Source organism: Scleropages formosus, chromosome 8 (assembly GCF_900964775.1).
Source record: "Scleropages formosus chromosome 8, fSclFor1.1, whole genome shotgun sequence".
In the NCBI taxonomy this organism is placed as follows: domain Eukaryota; kingdom Metazoa; phylum Chordata; class Actinopteri; order Osteoglossiformes; family Osteoglossidae; genus Scleropages; species Scleropages formosus.
In genome coordinates this window covers 17,352,792-17,375,448 of record NC_041813.1, presented here as the reverse complement: position 1 = coordinate 17,375,448, position 22,657 = coordinate 17,352,792, and the positions used below count along the sequence as shown (strand labels likewise).

The following is a 22,657-nucleotide window of genomic DNA, read 5'->3' as shown; positions in this document are numbered from 1 at the left end:
TGGAAAGGAGTAATTAATTCAGCCAGTAAGTAATATAGTGTATCAGCCAAATAACATCATAGAGTGGTAAACTATATCTGCCAAAAAAATCAGTGTTAGACAATGACAAGTTTAATAATCATCAGCTGGTTATTATATATAGTAGTTTGACTTTTTAATGGCGTTATTTGCTTTGTTATTCTTTGTAGTGTTATTCATTCTGTATAACAGAATGCTTTTGGCAATAAAAGCAGAACTCTGTCCTGAGAGAGGGTGAGGGACAGAGGGAGTGCGTAACAGAAAACCTCTAAATCCGTGGCATTTCTCAGCATCCCCCTTTGGCACATGCTGCGGTTTCTTCATAGGGAAGTATAAAACAGGATAAAGTCCCATTTCCTGTTGGATTCATCATGCACTGCAAAATCATCCAAAGTGCTTCAGAAGCAGTTCGACCGGCCAGGTTGCTCAATATGTTGCAATCGAGGGCCTCGCACATGAACCCCTGCTTGCTTCTCCTTCTTCAGCATCAGAGAACCAATGTTAAGGGCAGGCCCACCCTTCAGTTCTACATTAAAGGTTTGAGCCTCTGCACAGGATCTGTATGTCTCCCACAGAAACATGGCATATTCCCTTGCTTTTATTGTATTTTTTCAACATTGTTTGTTTAAGAAGGTTACAACAGCAGCTGTAACACAACATTGTGCAAGTGCTTCCTCACTGAAGATTTCCGAAAAACCTCCATTTTATAAAGCTCTGCACAGCTCATTTTCTGCCTCTGTGATTCACTCTTGCTTCACAATTTTCCATCTTTCTTCTGTCTCTGCTCTCCGTTCATTTACTCTGTTAAAGTCACACAGTGTGAAGTTTTAGAATCCTTTCACTCCTGAAATTCCCCAGGAGATTTTCAGGTTTTCATGGTCACTGGACTGAGATGAACGAATAAAAGTCAGGTCAGCGGCCTCAAGTCGACCAGGCGTGAAGGGGGCTGGTGAGGGTGTAGACCACCAGGGGGGTTTGGAAGAAAGGAGGAGCCAGAAGGCTGGGGGTGAGAGAGCAGGGGCTTCGGGTTTCTCCATCAACAGAAACAAACAAGGACAAGCCCGGTCAAGCCGAGAGAGCCGGCCTGTTCTGATAGACTGCAGAAGCAACTGAAGCAGTGATGGTTTCGACAGGGATTAGAGGAGGCGGGTTCTGCGGGTGATGACTAGCAGGCGAGCTTGTCTGTTTACTTTGACCGAAAAACAGTGCAGCTTGTTTTGGAACAGATGATGACACATTGAGTCGTGTGTTGTGGTGATGACACTAGCCATTTATGTCATACCTGGTAAATAAAATGGTAAAAATGGCACAGTGTATGGTATGTGCTCACAGTGTTTATTATCGTTCATGGATTTCATCAAGTCAAATGCATCATCTCTTTGATGACTCAAAATTATTTTCTCTCAGTTTTGTTTTAAAACTGGTTTTCTATCTATTCAATCATTGTAATATTTTGTTCTCTGTGTTTGAGTCCATCTGATTTTGGACCTGAGAGTTGGGTGTTCGGGGGTGCGGTGGCGCAGTGGGTTGGACCATGGTCCTGCTTTCCGGTGGGTCTGGGGTTCGAGTCCCGCTTGGGGTGCCTTGCGACGGACTGGCGTCCCGTCCTGGGTGCGTCCCCTCCCCCTCTGGCCTAACGCTCTGTGTTGCCGGGTAGGCTCCGGTTCCCCGTGACCCCGTATGGGACGAGCGGTTCTGAAAATGTGTGTGTGTGTGTGTGTGTGAGTTGGGTGTTCTACAGGGGGTGCAGTGGCGCAGTGGGTTGGACCAGGTCCTGCTCTCCACTGGGTCTAGGGTTCGAGTCCTGCTTGGGGTGCCTTGCGATGGACTGGCGTCCCGTCCTGGGTGTGTCCCTTCCCCCTCCGGCCTTACGCCCTGTGTTGCCGGGTAGGCTCCGGTTCCCTGCGACCCCGTATGGGACAAGGGGTTCAGAAAATGTGTGTGTGTGTGTGTGTGTGTGTGTGTGTGAGTTGGGTGTTATTAGCAAAGTGACTTGTCCTGTCAACGCTAAGCACACATTGTGCGTGCCTCTCAAGCTATGTTTCACTATCATTTTTATTTATCAACAATCCATTTAGGCTGCAATTCTGGTCACTCTTTGGTGCGGCTGAAGTTGTGCAGCTGTGTGTTCATGTGTTATTCTGTACCTAGGAAAAGATGCAGACTTTTCCCATTATACTGCTTAAAAATCCAGTGCTACATTGCTTTTATTTTACTTTTTATTTCATCTCCAGTATCACGTTGAATGATTACTTACAAGGGCGTTTCACCACTGTAAGTTATTATACTTTCCATTTTAGCCATTCTGGCGATGTGTTTTCCTTTAGATAAGAACACCAGCTAGGTTCATAAAATGTAAATGGAAAACGGACTTGTATTTCTCCATAGGAAAGGGGTGCCCTTGAGACCCTGATTGTGAAGTCCGGTTGTGGTGGGCTGGGCTGAACCGGGTTAAACCTCAGACGTAACTGGATTAGCTGGGCGGCTCCCTGTAGGAACAGACCCATCACCCGCTACACAAACAAAGATAGAGGAAAGCGCAGCATGTTGTTGTGGTGAAAGCCATAGTCTGACGACATGAAGCAGAGAGATTCTCAGAAACTTAGTGGCATTAGACTATGCTGTGCTTGAATGTAAATAAGACTTCAAGCAAAAGTGTACAACAGGAGTTTGAATACGTATACTTTTTTTACATTAGCAGACATAGGCAATTCCTGGGAATCACTATGTAGAAGCATGTAAAAATGCATACAAACACAGTGTAATGTCCAGCAGACCAAATGTGTGCAGATGTTTCCTCAGCGGATAGAGGGAATTGTGCCTCCCCACCACCGCAGAGTCCGGAGGTTGATCAGGAACGACGAGCCACACTGGAACTCTCCCCGACCGCTGCTCCCTGTGGGGCTTTTGCAGCTTGCTCCAAATTATTGATTTATATACACAGGATGTGTCAGGGACTTGGAGAGGAAGTGGACGCTGGCACTGAACTCATTGGCGACAAGGCCCTTAGATCAGAGGGAGCAACCGGAGAATAAATACATAGGCAACTGGAACATGTGGCCCTTCCTGGTCTCGCCTGTCCTTTGCAGCGTACACCAATTAGTATTTTAACAGAAAAGAATTCAGTATGAAAATAATATCGCCAACATTCCTCTGTAGCACTCTGGACGGTGAGATTGTACCGGGAAAATTAGCTCTAAAAGCCAGTGAGCACACTGACTTTTATTAGGTCTATCAAGCCTGCGATTGACAATTGGAGTGGGTAGGGCTGTGATGGTAAGAGCTCCTCAGTGTGCAGGGCTCTTATCATTGTTGGCCCCTACAATAAAGGTGGTGTAGTGGCGACAAGCGTGAGTCGAAGGAAATTCAAAACACGCACTAATGTGCATGCAGTACGTACGAGTGTTATCAGATGTATGGATGTATGTTAATGATTCTGCTCAAGACGGTTTCCACGAAAATTGCCGTGTGCTACAGTTTCACCTAAGGCAGTTTTGGCTCCGTTCCCACCTGTTACTGGTGTGATGAATTGCGTGAGATGAGAAACTTGACGGGTTATTTTGTCACTGTTAATCCTTTGAACATGTCATGGCGCAGGCCCCAGCATGCCCCTTGTTGTTTTGCTCAAAAGAACTGATAGCAAGTTTTTATTTTGCAAGGCTTGGCACCGAATGTTGGCAAGCAAAGTGGTGCAGTTTTGCCTTTCATGCAACCTACGTCAGAAAGCTTGTCACGGTTTGCTGTGCCAAAAAATTAAATGATACTGACATGTAGCTATTTTGTACCCTGGCTGGCCCTTTTGGTCCCTTACAAATAGAAAAGCACTACTGTATGTTTTATTTATGCAGGTCTTTTCGAGTCTCCACCCATTCATTTCTTGAGGCTTCATTTCCTTGTAGAAGAACCTCCACTAGAGTTAAGAACAAGGTGGCAGCGATCTCTGCCAGGACAGGAAAATCGAAGCGGCATAGCTCCGAGGAAGAGTAGAAACCTAGTGAAAGTAACGGGTGTGCAAGAGCCTTCCTTCCACAAATCATAGGAAGTCAGGGAAAAGGTCTCCATCCAACCAGCAACCGGCACAGGAGTCAATGTGCAGACAGATTCTTTCTAAAGCGGAGCCAACAGAAGGAGGAGTCATGAAAGAAATAACAATCCCAAAAAGGTGAAGATAATACGGAATGACAGTGATGAAATAAGCCAAGCAAAAAAAAAAGAGAAAAGATCAGATAAGAACATAAATGTGTTATAGGGCGATAAGGGTAAAGACAAATTGGATTCAGGTTTGGTTCAGACAGATAACAGTTAGGAACATAAATATATTTTGTGTAAATTGAGCACAGAGACACAGCAGATAAGAACAAAGACACATGGGAAGCAGGTATTTCCAGTTAGGAACAAACCTACTGGAGGCAGATTGGGGTGTATTGAAAAATACATGGTAAGAGCTACTTTCACAGTCTTTCAGCAGTTTTTCTTAAGCTATTTTATTCATGTTTGTGGGGCTTCTACAAAGGGGCTAGCATAACTACAGTTGCTGTCTGTAGAGCACGTAGAAATCTGCCAAAAAGGTATGGATGGAAAACTACTGCTAGTTCACTGCCGTCCACGTTTCTCCTAGTCATCTCTGGGATAATAAGGCGATTTGATTCTTTGGAATGTTGCCTGAGCATAGCACATTAAATTCACCCTTTGTTTTATGAACATTCCAGGAATTCCAAATGTGAGACGCATGGATAGCGGATCACTCTGTTTTTTAGGACAAACAAGCTGGAAGAAAAATGCTGTTTTCTCCCAAGAAGAACAATTTTAAAGGGGTTTGTTTCGATCCGTCTATCCGTTCAGCACATTCCTTTTTTTCTGGAACCAAGTGAAAAGGGAAGTTGTGATGTGAAAACCATAATGCAATATAAATATAGAATACCAGTTGTCGAGGTTACAGTCAGCTAATGACTGGAATATGACACTCTGATTCTCTTTCTGGAGTTTTCTTCTTCACCAGTGTTACATTTGTGATGTCACTGTGCCTACTGTTAGCAGAACCACCACAACTGGTCCGTTAGTGCCATATATCAAATCGAAGACACACTATGCAGTTGATTCAGTCCTGATCTGGTGTTCGTTGCATCAACTGCCTTTGCATCATGTACACCGTTTTTAGCTTAACTAGCCAAAGTAATGACCCTCACTTTTCACTTTGACCTCTGTTTTACTATGGGTGTTCAGTATACCAGGTCAGTCACAGAGATCTCCTGTTTCATACACACGAACACATATACATACATCATCTAGATCTCCACATTGGGTCCAGCACAGGCTGAGTGTAGGGGAAACCCAGATGTCACCCAGATGTGCCTGTGGAAGGGGGTAGCCAGATGTCTTGAGTTTGGGCTCTGTTCATTGATTAGAGACTCCCCCTTACTCCTCAAACCGCCCCATCCGCATTCTGACTCCAGTGACAGCTAATCTGTCGGGGCTTGCTGAGCTATGGTCTGTTGTGAAGAAAGTATCCTAATGCGCTCTTCACTTCAAGCCCTGTGTGGTTGTCACAGGGCTGAACTGTTGAGTAGAGTTTGGAAAGGATGATCAGCCTGTCCATCTCATTTACATGTATGAATTTAGCAGATGTTTTTCTCCACAGTGATGTAACACTTGGTAAAGAAAAGTGCATTTCACAGCAGATGAAGGACTTTAGATGCAGACATACATCAGTTGACTGTCTGGTGTCACTGTTTCTGCTGGCACAAATTACTCAACTGCAGTCAGGTCAGAAATGCATAAACGATCGTGATTGATAGTGAGATGCAAATTTATGTAGTTCTGGAGACTGGGAGAGAGTAGGTCCAAAAGAAATGGGTTTTTATCACCTTGTTGAACGCTGGATGGAATTCCGGAGTTCCGAGGGAGAGAAGGAGCTCATTCCACCACATCGGAACCAAAACTGAGCACGTAAAAGATCCAGTGTGTGCTGTCTGACTGTACGACTATGTAATAGCCTTTGAGTTGTTTTGTTGCGCTTTTGTTAAGTTGCTCGTAGGCTGTGCCCCAGTGTGAACTCTCCCTGCCTGGACTCTCACAATGAATTCCATTGTTCATGCCCTCCCAACAGCCCTGCAGTGAGCCAGAAGCACGGGTCAGTGTGTGAATGCATGATTTTGTGTGAGTGTATGTTTTTTTCTTTTTCATTATTGACATTATTATTGTTGCACAATATTCACTTTGTACAGTTTTTAATTAGAATTTATCTCCTCACTCTATGCTTCAAATAGGACAATTGTTATTTTTGTCATGCTAAGAAAAGTTGCCTGTACTTGAACCTGAGGGTGACCTGCTTCACAGTCCTGACTGGAAGCAGTAATGGAGAGAAGTCCAAGTAAGTGTTTGTATGTTGTCTCATGCATTTGTAGACATGTGTCTCTTTCTGAAGCTTTGCGGAGCCGTGCAGCCCCACACAGAACACGATCGGAAGAAGCCAAATCTGAACCATCCTCTGACATTCCTCAGGTAGCCGAACGGGAGGTCGGACCAGAGCTACGCTGCCAAGGGTCACGGGGTCAACTTGCACACTGCCGCTTGTCTCTCTCAACCCCTCATAGCAGGGGTGGATCCTATTCACCGGAAGCCATACACACTCCAAACCTAGTAGGCTGCTTGGGGTCCCTCCCATCAGTAGCCTGCTCTTTTTCCTTTCCTACTCCATTTCCTTCCTGTCCACCCTGTCTCTGACATATTCTATGAAATGTTGTGCTTCTGTTATTCCTGTGCAGTAGATGGGAAGTAACACTTCACCTTCTTGTCTCAGTGCCACTCTCCACCACATAAAACACACAGCTACAGGCTTTCTAGAGTCATTCAGGAGTGAACACACCGACCCATAAGTTTCCTGTATAGCATAATGTTCGATGATGCTCAACACTTCTCCCCGATCTCATAAATGCTTGACTAATGTGTACATGTTTATGTTAAATAATTTTCAATACATTTTTTTAACAGGGACAGGTGGTATCATAGTGGTTAGAGATGTTACCTTTGGACCCACAGGTTTGAATCCCACCATTCAACTGTAGTACCCTTGAGCAAGGTGCTTACTTTAAAAATTGCTTTGTTAAATTTTCCCAGCTGTATAAATTGGTGAACTTAGTGTAAGTACCAATATTTTGTAAGTTACTTTGGAGAAAAGTGTCAGCTAAATAAATAAATGTAAATGTCTGTTAACATTTTGTTTAATAATGAAAAAGCCTATACGCTCCTACGTGTGTAATGTATACTGGTTCATATGGTGGTATATGACAAACTGAGCACACTCAAGAATGACATGTCTTCATCTAAATCTCTCCCTCTGTTGATGTAATGCACTTATTGTATTGATCTTAGAGATGTACACTGTTTTGGAGAAAACCGTCTGCTAAATGAATAAATGCAAATGTAAATGTCCACATTTGTAGGGTCACCGTGTGGTGTTTGGTGTGTGCAGTGTGTAGACATACTGTTCTCCAAGCCAAGCATATGTTTATATCATAAGACCCGAGGAACTCTGGAGTTCTCCTCAACACGACATTGTTGGCTCACAAAGACACTGCGAGACACACAGCTGCACTGGAACAAGTACACCATCGTGACGGCTTGGCATTCATTGCTGGTCTGTCTTCACAGTCCAGAATGATCCTTACGATTATTCACCGGGACCATATCTTAGTCTAAAATTGAGATTACACCCCAATCCTGCCTTCACTTCAAGTGATCTTTGACACCAGCCAGCCTGTGACTTTGTTCATGAAAGCTTCTTCACCCTGGGCAGCTTGGTGGTCCCATGGGCAGGGGGTCCTAAATCAAACCTGACTTCTGGCTCCAGTGTGGTGGTGGAATCTCTTGTCTCACCCAGAACTGCAGATTCCCTCTCAGTGTTTCACAAGGGTCTCGAAACACATCTTTTAGACTTTGTCTCATGATCTCCTATCAGCTCCATAGGTTTGCATTACATTATCCGTCACAGTTACCTGCTTTCCTATTAATTCGATATGTTGTTACTCATGTAATGTTATTGTTAATGTTTTCTGTTTTAAAAATTCTGTACTTTGTCCAGGTAACTCCTTGGGGGTGCGGTGGTGTAGTGGGTTGGACCACGGTCCTGCTTTCCGGTGGGTCTGGGGTTCGAGCCCCCTTGGGGGTGCCTTGCAACGGACTGGCATCCCGTCCTGGGTGTGTTCCCTCCCCCTCCGGCCTTATGCCCTGTGTTACCGGGTTGGCTCCGGTTCCCTGCGACCCCGTATGGGACAAGCGGTTCTGAAAATGTGTGTGTGTGTGTCTAGGTAACTCCACATAGAATCAGTAATGAAGCTTGTTTAAATGGTGGAATCAGACAAACTGTACTTCAAGAATTTGCTTATGTCTCTGTTGGCAAATGCACTTTTGTTTTTGCTTTGAGGAAAAGTGTCTGCTAAATGAATAAATGTGAATGTAGCCAACATGAAAGCAATATACTGTCAAAACTGAAAAGGAAACAGAACAGCCTGTTGTGAATAAAAGGAGTCAGGCGATGTCTCCCATCAATGACTGATGAAAATTTGATGGATTATACATCCTTATCATTAATATGCTTTTAAATATACATCAGATGTGCCCAGGACCAGCTGGAGGCATCCAGATCCATATCCTCAGTCTACCCCATCGCTCCAGTCAGGCTCATTTTTCATAAGGAGCTTTTACTGCATCTTTCCTAAGAGGCAAAACTCAGATACACACTGCTGGGGACAACAGCAAACTCAGAGCTCTGAGACTATTTTGGATCGTTCTCATGGACGCGACACGGTGCAGATGGGTGTGGAGAGAAAGATGGCGAGCTACTATGCCAAGCTGTACTGTGTGGATTGTGCAGGGGATCAGCTGCGAAGCGGCCTGTGGACTAATTGGAGTGGGGCCAATTCTGGATGGCGCAGTTGCATAAAATACATCCAAGCATCCGCTTTTCTTGCATTGTTAAGATCTGGCCAGTTTTTGCTCCATTGTTTGCAGGATTTGGGTAGAGTTTCAAAGACTATTAATTTACATATATCTTCAAGACCTTTCAAGACTGATCCATCTCTATCTCTACTCTCCTCCTGTTTCAATAAATTATCTGATTCGCTGTCCCATCCAGAGGTCAACCTTGATCCCCTAAACAGTCCATTATCGCTCCTGTCCCGAAGAAACCCCAGCCTGCCTGCCTTGATGACTATCGCCCAGTAGCTCTGACCTCAGTTATAATGAAGTGCTTTGAAAGGCTGGTCAGAGACTTCATCACCTCTTCACTACCTGACACCCTGGACCCATTACAATTTGCACACACCATCCCAGTCGCTCCACTGAGGATGCCATCTCACAGTTCCTACACACAGCTTTGACCAGTCTGGACACCGGGAGGGGGAATTATGTAAAAATGCTGTTTGTAGATTACAGTTCAGCATTCAACACCATAATTCCCTCCAAACTCATAATGAAGTTGGAGGACCTGGGAGTTTGCCCATCCCTGTGTCAGTGGATCTCCAACTTCCCTACAGACAGACCACAAGTAGTATGAGTGGGCAGACATGTTTCACCCCCCCTAACCCTGAGCACTGGAGCCCCCCAGGGTTGTGTCCTGAGCCCCCTGCTGTACTCACTGTGCACTTTTGACTGTGTAGCCACTTCCAACTTTATCATCATTATTAAGTTTGCTGACGACACTGTCGTGGTAGGCCTGATCTCTGATAACAACGAGAAGGCCTACCCGGAGGAGATTAGGAACCTGGAGAATCAGTGCCAGGAGAACAACCTCATCCTGAACATCAACAAAACAAAGGCGCTGATAGTGGACTTCAGCCAGAAGCAGGACAGGAGCTATCATCCCGTTAAAATCAATGGGGCCTGGTTTGGGAACAGCACCAAGCAGGACAGGCAGGCTCTCCAGAGGGTGGTGCGATCAGCTGAGCGCATCATCCGCACTGAGCTCCCTGACCTGCAGTCTATTTACAGCAAGCAGTGCTGGACCAAGGCCAGGAAGATAGTGAAAGACCTCAGCCACCTGAACAATGGACTTTTCTCCCTGCTGCGGTCAGGGAAGTGGTTTCGCTCCCTGAAGATCAACACAGAGAGAATGAGGAGGAGCGTCTTCCCACAGGTCATTCGGGCTCTTAACCAGGATAACACCACGGAGTAGAGACTGGACTGCATGCACAAGGAGCACTAACCGAGCCGAATATTGCTCAGACCTCCCCCCCACCCCCCCGCGCAACACTGCACACATTGCACTTTTATCAAACCTTTAATATTGGACTACACATATTTGTATCCTACTTTATTTTCTTATTTATTTTATTATTTATTCTCTCCTGTTTTCATCATTGTATATTCCTCGTATTCCTGGAGTGTGTTCCTAGTTTCTACTTTTTTGTATCACCTTATTTATCTGTACTGCAGAGAGTCAGAAAAGCATCTCGCTGCACGTCGTACTAAGTATGGTTGCGTATGTGACAAATAAAAACTTGAAACTCTGTTAAAAGTCCTTCTTAAGCATTAGCATCCGTATTGCTGGAGTAAAAGTGTGCCTAAGACACAACAGCCTAAGTAAATCCCTTGAATTTAATAGCAGACCGTTCCGAACATGGGGCCAGAAATCAACCAACCGAGCGGCAGAGTAAGACTGACAGCTCAAAGACAGTCTGAGGACACAGAGAAGCCACAGATTTCCCGGAACACGGAAACTCACGTACATTTACACACAACTGTCAAGACAAAATGCTCCTCTACTCCATGATGGGAGGGGAAGCAGAGTGACAGGGAAAGTCCTCGCTACAAAGATAGTGCAATCATAGGAGAACCAGTCCTTTCATAAAACGAGAATTACAAGACAGGTCTATGACGGGTCCCTTTCTACAGTATTTGGAAAAAGAAACTTAACCAACCAGTAAACAAAAATTAGTGGCGTGCATTTAAACAAATAAAGAATATAATTAATGTATGAGTGCGTACGTTGGAAATATAATAAGGTCATGTTCATGGAACCATACCTGTTTTAAAGGAGATTCTCCAAGATGATTGAAAAACTTCTCCCTGCTTCTTGTCATCTCCACTGTTTTGTTCCTCACTTTTGAGGTATAACACATCCTGCAGTAAACCAGAATGACATTAGAGAAACTGGTACACCCCAGCCAGGTCCCTTCGCTCATCTACTTCTGCTCTCTTGGTGGTCCAGCGCACGAAAGGCAAAGCTCGGAGGTTCTCGGTTCTGGGTCCGTTGTGGTGGAATAACCTTCCCCTGTCACTCAGAACTGCGGAACCTCTGTCTGTTTTCAAGAAGGGTCTGAAAACCCACCTTTTCCAGATCCACTTTGCCCAAGATCTCTTCAGATCATCTATGGTATAACTGTTCACACATCGTAATTCCAGAAGCATCCCCAGATACAACCTTCATTCAGCCATTACTCTGGTATTGTTCTCCTCATTTGTGTATCTTATAATATTTAATAAAAAAAATTAAAAAAAATTAAAAAAAAAAAATTGGTGTGGGTATCAGGATTTGTCTGTGTCTTATGCAGCTACTTGAACGATGAACCTCGGTGTAGCAAGTGGTAGGGAACAAACCAGGTTTGCCTGAGACTTTCATGTCTGCAGCTATGTCTTCTCTCAATGTAATGCATAAATTGTACTTTTGCTGAGATGTACATCGCTTTGGACAAAAGGGTCTGCTAAATGAATAAATGTAAATGCAATGTAAATGTAAAAGAGCATGAAAAAGAGCATTACTTTTACTATTGGGTTTCACCACCTGTGCTGGTGTTCCACTTTTGCTTTGTCTAGGGACACAGCAATATCGGTGAGTGGGAACCGATGTAAATGGTAAAGAACCGGTTGCTGACTGGAGCCAGGTGACAGATACAGAGCATAGGACCGCAGACAAACAGACTCTCTGACACACGAACACACACATTCCTGTGCAGCGGTATCACCCTGGGACTTGCTGACAGTTTGTTATGACAGCTTCAGGCTATTTCAGGTGGTGTCTTTCAGAGAGACACATCAGATGGGCCAGTCAAACCCTATGCTGAGGTCAAACATCCAACCAGACTAACGTGATGCTCAGACTTGAATATACTTTCTTCTCACACTCTTTCGTTTGAAATTATTTTTCATTTTCTTTGACTTGCAATTTTTTTTGTTGATTTTAGCAAGAAAAATATTTAAACATTTAGTTGAGCCTTTCTCAAAAATCACTAAGGCTTGTATACTCAGCTACTTCTAATTATGTACCTATTTATACAGCTTGTAATTTGTATCCAGTGAGGCTAAGTACTTAAAATATTATGAAATGTGTTCACATTACTCCCCAAATATAAAGTGGAAATAAGATTTAAGCACAGCTTTTAAGTGAGTTGAGGGAAAGTTAAGAACACTGAAATGAGGTGTTCCGTAAATGAACACGGAGCCCTGAGTGTGCGAGCTGCCGCTTCCCTCAACACCGCACAGTGACTCCAGGTCCACAGTGCGCACCGCACCCTACATTATTAGCATTTTTCGACCTTAATACTGAAGGAACGGGGGCGGGGTGGAAATTACATCACTGTCCACTGAAGCGCTCATATCCGACAGCCGAATCCGCACACGCGTCTAATTCATAAGGAGCGGCTTGACAGGAATGGTGAATTGTGCGGGAGAGGCGTGGCTCCCGCGCGCGCCGTGACGTGAACCCGGGCTGCCGGTTAAATGGGTAGGCGCGCTTCCACGCCCACGGGGCTTGAGTATTTCGGGTAGCAATAGCAGTAGTACTCGTAGTAGCAGCAGGAGCAGTAGTGCCAGCAGCAGCAGAAACCCGCCGCCGCCACCGCGGTGGTGGTGCCTGATGTGTGCGGCGATTAATGCGGGAATGAAGGTGTGGATCCCACGCAGGAGGAGAAGCGCGATGTAGCCGGACTGGACCCCACTGGACGTGTCCGATCGGGGGAAGACGGGGGGCGCGCGCGCGGCCACCATGATCTCGAGGGATTTGGCGTACTTTGTGGGGGTGCTGCTGCTGTGCGGGATGAGCCACGCGCAGTACTCGAGTGACCAGTGTAGCTGGAGAGGGAGGTGAGTGACCACTGCGAGCGCGCGCACACACACACACACACACACACACACACACACGCGCGCGCGCCACATCTGACTTTAGCTTTACTTTCGCTTACCTGATTGTGGGCACAACAGGAAAAGCTTAGAGTAATTTGGAGCATCGTTATTAAAATCAACATACGTAAGCAGAGATAATTATTAATACTTAACAATAATGTGGTTGACCTGACAGTGCAAGTCACACCATATTATTATTATTATTATTATTATTATTAAGCAAGTTGTTTAGTGGTTATAGCTGCTGCCTTGCTTTCAAAGGGTCCAGATGCGAATCCCACCTCCTCCTTGGTCAAGGTACTTACCATAAATTACTCAGCTCAATAAATGGGTAAATCAGTGCTTATGGATTCATACTGTAAGTGGCTTTGGGGGAAATTAAATAGATGAGTAAATCACCTAGAACTGCGACACCTGGTGAGGTTCAGTAGATGTTCAAGGAGTCTCATAAAACCACAGACGATGAACCTGAAGGTGGTCTGTTCGAGTTCTAGGAGGAGGTTTTTATTAGCAAGAATAATATATTTGTTTCCCCTGCTGCTGTTTTGTCTTCCGTGCATATTTGGAAAATTTGAGCTGAATGTAAATTAATTTCATAAACTCTTACTGCTATCCAGCTGGGCATTTTGGAGTTCTTAATTTATCTGGAAATTAAGTTTAGTTTTATTGTTGCATATGGTATATTAATTTTAAGGTGTAATTTTAATTTTAGCTCTGATTCATGACCTTTAAACTTTTCAAACACAGTGGTTTGTCAGGACTCTTTAAGGTGTGGGATGAACAAACCCTGAGTATTTCTATATACACAAGAGTGTAAACACTGAAATGTGATCTAAATTGTTTTAAAGCACAGACTTGGCAATAATCAAAATTCATAATGTTGGCACCCTGTGAAACAAATAATTTTATGGGTATTATCAATCTGTACAGGAAAGTAAAATCATCCAGTGCAGTGTCTAGAATGGGAAGTTATGCACATGATAATAACATATAAAATGAGAATTAATTCAGTTTTCAGACTGGCTACGTTAATTTGAACTTTAAAACCGGCCTTTGCCAAACCTGTCCAAGTCTAATGTGTACATTTTCAAATTGCATTCGAATTTACCGACACTTAACTAAGACTTGCAGTTAGTTCAAATGCTGATCAGAAAGTGTTTGTTTGCCGTTTTCTAAAATTCACAACTGAAAAACTTGCTCACCTCTATCATGGAAAATGGTAGTTTATAGGGCAAAATAGCTCCACATAAAAATGTTTTCTAAACTTTCTTTTCTTTGGAATCAATTGTGAGAAGTCGCTATCATCTCAGGTGCTAATATTTCCATTATTAATAAAGAAACACGCAGTTAAATTATTATAAGATGCGAGAACTTCTATACCGTGTGGGACTCAATACAAAAATATATTTGATGATGAGTTAATGAGTTTCTAACTGAAATCTCTTAAAAAAAAAAAAAAAAAAAAAAAAAAAAAAAGTATTCGCTCCAGCACCGTTTCCAACTAGCATGACTGTGAAGGAAAATGTTTGAATGAATGAGACCTGCTTTTATTGCTGAGGAGCAATCGGTGTAACCGCTCCATATGGAACTGGTTCGACTGTTTTTGAGTTCGGAGGCAAAAAGAAGTTCAACTCATTAAATCTAAACCAATAGTCTGCTGTAAATTAGCCTGCCTTTCTGCAAAATTTTTGGTAATTGTAGACACAAAAAAACACAACTAAATTAAAATGAACCCAATAAAGGCAGAATTTCGTTCTTGGGTTTTTTTACGCACACAGGGTCCGTGGGCACTGTCATGCATGGCCAGATGAGTTTTATTATATATTATTTGAGTCTGGAATGTTTGCCCTTTCTGCAGCATTCATACGTCATCAATTAGCCAATCACATCATCCATCGATAAATGCATTCCTGCATTCATCATCTATAAAATCATCATTCGCCATGGCATGCACGCATCAATCCATCTACAGATAAATTCTTCCATCCCAAGGCGAATTGAATGTGGGGACCATAATGGTGCGCCTTGCGTCACACACGCCAGATGTGCAAACCACAGTTTTAAAATCCAAAACCAGTGTGTGGAGCGTTTCTGTAATCCTCACGCGCACCGTCGCGGAGCCTGTATTTACAAACTTGGGGCAGGAGGTCGAATTTGTCGAAGGTGTCGCGTGCCGTGCGCAACGTTTTTCCTGCGCACATGCACACATCTGGCGCAGCTGGAGCGCCAAGCAATTACGAGTTAAGAGGCTTTGTGTGTGTGTGTGTGTGTGTGTGTGTGTGTGTGTGTGTGTGTGTGTGCGCGCGCGGGGGGGGGGGCGGCATAATAGTGCCTTTGTGGAGCTGTCCAAGCGTTTGCGCACTAGTCGGCTCCTGCTGCCGGGCGCGTGCGGACGCCCCTGCGCGCGTGGGGGGCTTCCTGGGCCGCGCGTGACAGCGTGTGACCGCAGAAAAACACAGTTGTGTTGTATAAAGTGCCACGTGATTGATAGTGCATTGGATCAGCGGTAAAGCCCTTTCACTTGTCAACTTTTAGGATTCCCTCGGCTCATGAACCACAAAATAGAGGAATTTCCTGTGGGTTTTTTTCCCCTTCCTGAAATTACTGGAGCTCTGAACAGGTCAGCAGATCAGATGTATCAACAGCAGTACCTTCACTGACAGACCTCTTCTGGAGGTTTTAATGTCTGTTTTCATCAGCTCCAGGGTCATGGTGATCCAAAACCTATCCTAGAAGCATAGGGCATGAAGCAGGGTGTGCCTTAGTCTGAAAGTACAAAATAAAAGTCCTCCCCTGTATTTTACAGGCAATAACAAGGTAAATTTGCATTACTACAAGTAAATTTAATTTTTACATTTTGATGCTTTTCTCTGTAGTCTAGTAACATGTCACCCATCAGACAAAAGTCTAATAACGTTTCAAGCTGTTCAGTATGAATATCGTTGTCTTATGATGTGACGCTTTTGATGTCCCAGTGGTTCAGGAAGAAAAACTGTTTTTGGATATCTGTCCTGATCACCAAAGCTCTCCAGTCTGACTCCTGAAGCTTTTCAAGTTGAGCCTGAGAAGTGACACATGACACCAAGGAATGTCTTCACTGGACATTAATCACTGAAGCATTACTGTTATTTCCTTGGGGGCAACAGGTAGTGCACCAGTTAAAGCAGTTGCCTTGCAATCAAAGGTCTATTTAAGTCCCTCTCCCACTGGACCCTTGAGCAAGGTACTTATCCTGAATTATTCTAGTAAAATATCCAGGTGTTTATATGGGAAAACATTTGCAAACAGCTCTATTCAGAAATCGCGCATTGTAAGTTGCCTTGGTAAAAAGTAGAAAAAACATATCGCTATTCATTGAAGTACTCCTATCTGACAGTCAAACCTGCACATGTGTAATTTGTACAGAGTGGCTTCACGAGAATTAGCTGAATAGTAGATGAATGAATAATTTTAACATCGGTAGAAGGTATTGGTAGGAGTGTTTTTAAGTGCAATGAAACATTCAAGGCAGTTGCTTGAGGGGGGGAATAAAAACCCATTTCGACTCATTTCATTTTTGTAATATGAATAAACATGTCCCTCCACAAGAACTGCTATTTGTCAGTTTGTTGTTTGAAATAATGCGCTGATGTAATGCTTGGATGCCTTCTCAGTGAATATCATCCAGTTTGCTTCTTGCATTTCTGTCTTGCTGAAGCCTAAGTGTGAGATGGAGACAATGAACCCATGTGTGGCTCTTGGGTTGTGCCCATCAGTGATTGCATCTGTGCACTGTCTGAGCCAATGGCATGCCTCACGAAGGAGTCTTTGACCAATAGGAGGCGAGCAGGTATTTTGACTTATGTGCACCCTATGCTCCTGAAGTATGACCCTGTTATTTGATTTGTACCAACTGCTCTCTCTCTCTCTCGACCATCTTCCTTTCTCCCACAGTGGGCTAACACATGAGATACATGCACGGGACGTTGAGCAGGTGTACCTGCGTTGCTCGCAGGGGACACTGGAGTGGCTTTACCCGACAGGCGCCATCGTTGTCAACTTGCGGCCGAACACGGACTCGCCAGATCCCCGTCGCCGCCTCTCTGTCTGCATCAAGCCCTCCAGGGACTCGCAGGGCACTAACATCTACCTTGATCGGGCCGGGGAGCTGCGGCTGTTGCTGCGGGAGGAGGAGCAGAGCCTGGGGCGTGTACAGTGCTTTGGCATCCAGGAGGGGGCGCTCTTCATCGAGGCCATCCAGCACCGGGACATCAGCCGCAGGATCACAGCTTTCCAGTATGAGCTGGTGAGCGAGAGACAAGACCTTGACTCCCGCAGTGGTAAGATGGCCGCGAAACATCCAACGTTCTCAGATTCTTACCATCCTGGTTGGACTCAGTTAGACAGGAGGATGGCACTTTATGACCGTTTGGCTGTTTTGGTGACGGTTAGTGGCTCTGAATTTTGAATGGATCTTTCCTTCTAACCATGGCTTGATGAAAAGAAAATGGACACATCTTAGAAATTCCTGGGAAGTAGCGAAAGTTGGTGAAAGACTTCTTTTAGATTTTTGTTTTTCCTTCTTTTTCAAGCAATCTTTTTTGTGTATGTTATCGTCTGGTGAGCGATAGGGCCCTATTGTAAGGAGTCATCTGAGAGTTGATCTAATTTTTGAGGTTTGCTTCATACGTCGACAAAAGTTGAACTATAGGTGAACCATAACTTGAATTTTTGTCACAACACCTAAAAAGCCTCAGCTGTGCACGCTGAGCTTAATTCTCTTTGTGAAATAGCCCTGCCAAGAATGTCGCCTCCTTCTAAAAATACAGATATCTTTTTTCATCCTTCCAGTGTACCTGCCAAAACCGCATGGCCACGAGGAGAAGAAATTTGAAGAAGTGCTATTTTATAATTTTGTTTTCCCTGAGTGAAGTTAAATTTGACTGATCAACCTCACATCTGCAGCAGAGTGTCTGATGGACTGGTGTAACAGGCTGGGGCGACTGAACTCTATTTTTATTTAAACGTGGCAGGTTCACGTTGTTCTCCTGTGGCCTCACTGACATTAATGTAGCCAACCATCTGTTCCAGAGGAGGAATTTGGAAAGGGGGGATGTTACTGCTGGAAATCTCTAAAGGCCTGCAGCTGGTTCTGGATCTGGTAACTTGGGAATGGTAGGGGGGTGGTGGGTTGTAGCTTCAGCTCGGATCGCTCTGACCCGCATCACGGAGATTCAGTTTCTCTCCACTGGAGCGGAATATGTTTGGGACCAGATGTTGCAGGAACACTTCATCTTTGCTTTTCTTCGTCCGTCTCGCTCAGAAGTGGTGCTGATCCGAGAAGAGCGGCATTAATGTGGAGACCAGGCCCAGTGAGCCAGAGCCAGGGCATTCCTGCGGTTCTGTTTCATGTCTGACATGTGAGCTGAATGCAACCCGGGAGGGGGGGCTCAAACCATCGAGCCTGGCTCAAACCGCCTGAAACGGTAAAGGGCAGGGTGCCCTGACATCAAAGCACCCACGTCCTGCTTTTTGTTGGGGTGGGGAATATTAGACCCCTGGAGAGGTGACACGTGGGTCATGGGGCACTCCAGCTGCGGTGATACCTCTGGACCCCTGACCTTTACCATCAAGCTGGCGAGCAGCATCTGCTATTAGAAAAGCAGGTTAAGCCATTACTTAAAATCCTGAAATCCCTCTCCAACATGCCAAAAGAATGATTGGGGTAACTGACTCAGTTATACCTGTATCCCTCCACATAATGATCAGTTTTATTCCTCCTGTGTTGGGTTTCTGACATTTACAAAAGCTGTCTGGAATGGGGCGAGACTATGACAAGTACCACTAACTTTTGCAAACAATTCTTGTTCTTTTTTTTTTTTTTTTTTTGCAGTTCTAGTTTGTGAACTAGTGAGTGTAATGCACGTTTACTCATGTTACACATCTTTTCTGTCGACTGAGCTGTGCTCCGCTTTTGAGCCGTACGTGCAAAGTTCTTCTGTGAGTCAGCCTAGTTGCCGTTCCCTCCGCAAAGCGCTGTTCTTGGCATTCTCCATTGTTTTTGTGGCCATCAGTATTCAGATCAGAGTGGTCTATGAAGGCCAGTCTTCACACAGCCATCAAGATTCTGAAGCTTTTTGGGGAAAAAACTGGAAGAAACTACAGTTGTAATATCATTTACAGTCAATGATATTCCAGAGCAGGCCCTGTTTCACTTACAAATATTAAGGTAAAACCACACAAAGTTGGCTGTGTGATGTTTACTTCTTATGGGGCAGCAGGTGGCATAGTGCTTAGAGCTGTCAGCTTCAGGTCTGAATCTCACCTACTGCTGTAGTACCCCTGAATAAGGTACTTATCCTGAATTGCTCCAGTAAAAATTACCCAGCTGTACAGATGGTTAAATCGTGGTATGTAGCTGAATAGTAAGTTGGTTTGGAGGACAACATCAGCTAAATGAATGTGTTAATGTAGGCCGGAGGATCCAGCTGTTTGGGAAATGCACACGAAGAGAAAATGATATGTGTGCATGTATGTATGCATGGCCTTGAATCTTGTCTCATCTCATCTGTTCGCTCTCCCCTGTGTCCACAGCTCCTTGCCAACCGTGCAATGATCAAGAAGTCTTGCTGGCCCTCTGCACCAGTGATTTCGGTAAGACTGCAGTCACTGCTGACCACCTCTTCCTCTTCGGATGGTTAAGGACAGAGCGGGTTGCATTTCTCTTACAGCCCGTTTTGTATTTTGCCATGATACATTTCGGAATTTGGCCATCGTTCATCTCCGCTTCTCCAACCGCATATTTACTTCTGACCACCCCAAAATCATGAGCATCTTGTGATGTTAATGCGCACCGCTCAATTGAGCTTAGCGTTTTGGGACTGCATTGCAGTTATGTGCATGATCCTGGGAACAGAAACATATTATTTAAAATGCATAGCTTTTTTAAAAATGGACATATTGGGATTGCGGATGTTCTGCCAGTAGATGGGAAGTAAAAATTAGTATGCGTGGATAAAATGATATAAATGAAGCTCATTCTCCATTCTCACTGTCCACCTCCTTGTTGCAGCGGCTCGAGGGAGCATTTTGAGGATGGAGAAAGAGGAGGAGAAGGCATCCATCACTGTCATGCTGAGCAGACTGTACAGGCAGAAGAGCCAGGTTTTTTTGTTGGGTGGACGCCGGATGAGAGGCTGGACGGGTTGCATGTGGATGCCTCCACGGTGTGAGATGTCACCTGGGGAAGGAGAGTACTTGTTCACCGGGACAGTGCGATTCGGGGAGGCATGGCTTGGCTGTGCTTCACGCTATGAGGACTTCCTCAGACTTTACAGGAAAGCTGTTGAGCAGGGTACCAACCCGTGCCATATAGACATGAGCTGAGATGGCCACATGGATCTAAGGTTAGGATGAAGTTTGAGACAGCAGGGGCGGGGCTATAAACTTCCAGGCACTCGGTGGCTCATGAGCCTCTTTGCCAGACCTTTCAGCCATATTGCTCCTGTCCCTCTGTGTGACAGAGGTTGAAGTTCTTAAAAGTCTGATTGTTTGGAGCCTGAGGATTCTTGTTGGGAGAAACACACAGCAGTCCCAGATCCTGATGTAGCAGTCGATGTAAAAAAAAAAAAAAAAAAAAAAAAAAAAAAAAATGTGAAAGGACACTCCGGGTCCAAGTGCTTTGTAAAAAGCTTAATGTACAGTTCTGAAGTTATTTCTTCTGACAGATATGTATGAAGCTAAACCCCATTTGTCATGTTTGTGTTTTTAAAACGTGCAATTCTAAGTCGTGTGGTTTTTTTTTTTTTTTTTTTTTTATGGCTGGTAAATAATTGTTAAGATTTTTTGTTTGTTTTGTTCCCAGGGAATAAAAAATGTCCTTCTGGAACTGTAATTATTCATTGTGTCAGGTTGTGTGACAGAATGGAAGTACATATGATGATGCGTTTAAAAAATTTCTTCTTTAAAACAGTTTGCACATGCTACAGGGGTCATGGGTCGTCCCAGGGATTTCTTTTTCAGGAAGGTGATCAGGTGCTCAGCCTACAGCAGATAGCCAGGCAAGTGTGTGTGTGTGTGTGTGTGTGTGAGTGAGAGAGTGAGAAAAAGGAGCTGCTCCAAGCCCTTTTGTCCTTCTTTCTTTTAAGCGGAAATGTACTGAGAGCCCCTCGATAAGTCAGCACAAGCAGACAATCGTTATTCCAAGTGAGTCTTGTGAACTGACAGGCGTCGGAGGTCCGGCTGAAAGGCAGCAGCCCTCTGAGTCATGCTGGGAAATGCAAACAGAGTTCCCATGGTGACAAAGTTGGCTGGTAGAGACCCCTTTCTGGCTTGCAACCCCAGGAGCACAAGGTTTGGTCTTTGTTCAGCTTGCCTTGCAGCTGGGCTGAATTCTCTGACCTCCAGCCCTATCCTAAATGTCCGTAACGCTGAACTGGCGCATCGGGTCTCCTTGATTACATCTTGTTACGCAGTAGGCTATCTACTGAGAGCAGTGCAGCTTTCACTGGTGAGCCACAAAGAAGAAAAATTCTCCTCTCCAAAGGCTGTGCTGCAGTGTCTGATGCCTTCATCTTGCCTTTGCTACGCCATTTATCGTTCACTTCTGCACAATCTGTGTTTAAGACTATTGCTGTCGCATCACTTTCTGCAGCTCAAGGCACATTCTTGGGGAACGTTTGTTTACGAACCCACCCAGACCTGCTGCTCTCATTGTGAGCGAATTCCAAGCCAGACCGCTGATGGTGAGCAGCGCTCTTGGGTGCACAACGTCTGCGCAATGTTGGGGCGTTTGGCCGTAATGTAAGCGGATAAGTGGGAGAAAGCGAGATTACCCATAGAAAAGGACGTGCTGTGACATTTTTCACCCTCTCCTTGAGGAGTGGAGGAATTTTCGGAATGTGTCGACTTTGCACTCTACCCACTGGCCCCTCCTGGCCCCCTCAGCCCCCTTCTTTGTGGTTCAATGGCAGCTCTGTGGAGGCTGTGTGTGGCCTGCTCCTCGTCACCTCCCACGCACTGTGAACTTCCGAACGACATAAAGACACAGCAGTTGAACACTAGGTCTGGTGATGACTTTAAACTCCTCCATCGCCCTCTGAACACCCAGCATGTTGCCTAACCTGCTATATCCACTGCACTGAACATTTGATCTTCCTCATTACAAGAGGTGGGTAGTGGTGGGTACTTTATTCCATTTCATTTACATGTATTCAATTAACAGACGCTTTTCTCCAAAGTGACTTACATCTCATAGAAAATACAATGTGTGAATAACCTTAGGAGAAAGAGACATAGCTGCTGATGTGTGATTCTTACGTACAGTTAGTTTCTTTCCATCGTATGCACCAATGTTCATCGCATGAGTAGCTACATAAAACTCAATATCAACGATTCCTGATCACCTTCCTACTATTTTTTTTTTGAGATACATATAAACATTTACGTACATTACAGGAGTAGTTGCTAAAAGGCTTATCCGGGCACGATCTTAAAGTTATGGTGCATGAACATTTACACCTTACATGAACTTAAGAGATCGTGG

General features: G+C 44.6%; 1 protein-coding gene across 1 annotated transcript; it reads left to right on the top strand.

Moving 5' to 3' along the window:
• The first annotated feature begins 12,664 nt into the window (after positions 1 to 12,664).
• Positions 12,665 to 20,899, top strand: LOC108937168 (meteorin-like protein). Its single transcript, XM_018756955.2, has 4 exons — positions 12,665 to 13,095; positions 17,068 to 17,453; positions 19,708 to 19,767; positions 20,186 to 20,899. The coding sequence occupies exons 1-4, from the start codon at positions 12,998 to 13,000 to the stop codon at positions 20,497 to 20,499; spliced, it is 858 nt and encodes a 285-aa protein (XP_018612471.1). The 5' UTR covers positions 12,665 to 12,997; the 3' UTR covers positions 20,500 to 20,899.
• Positions 20,900 to 22,657: the final 1,758 nt, after the last annotated feature.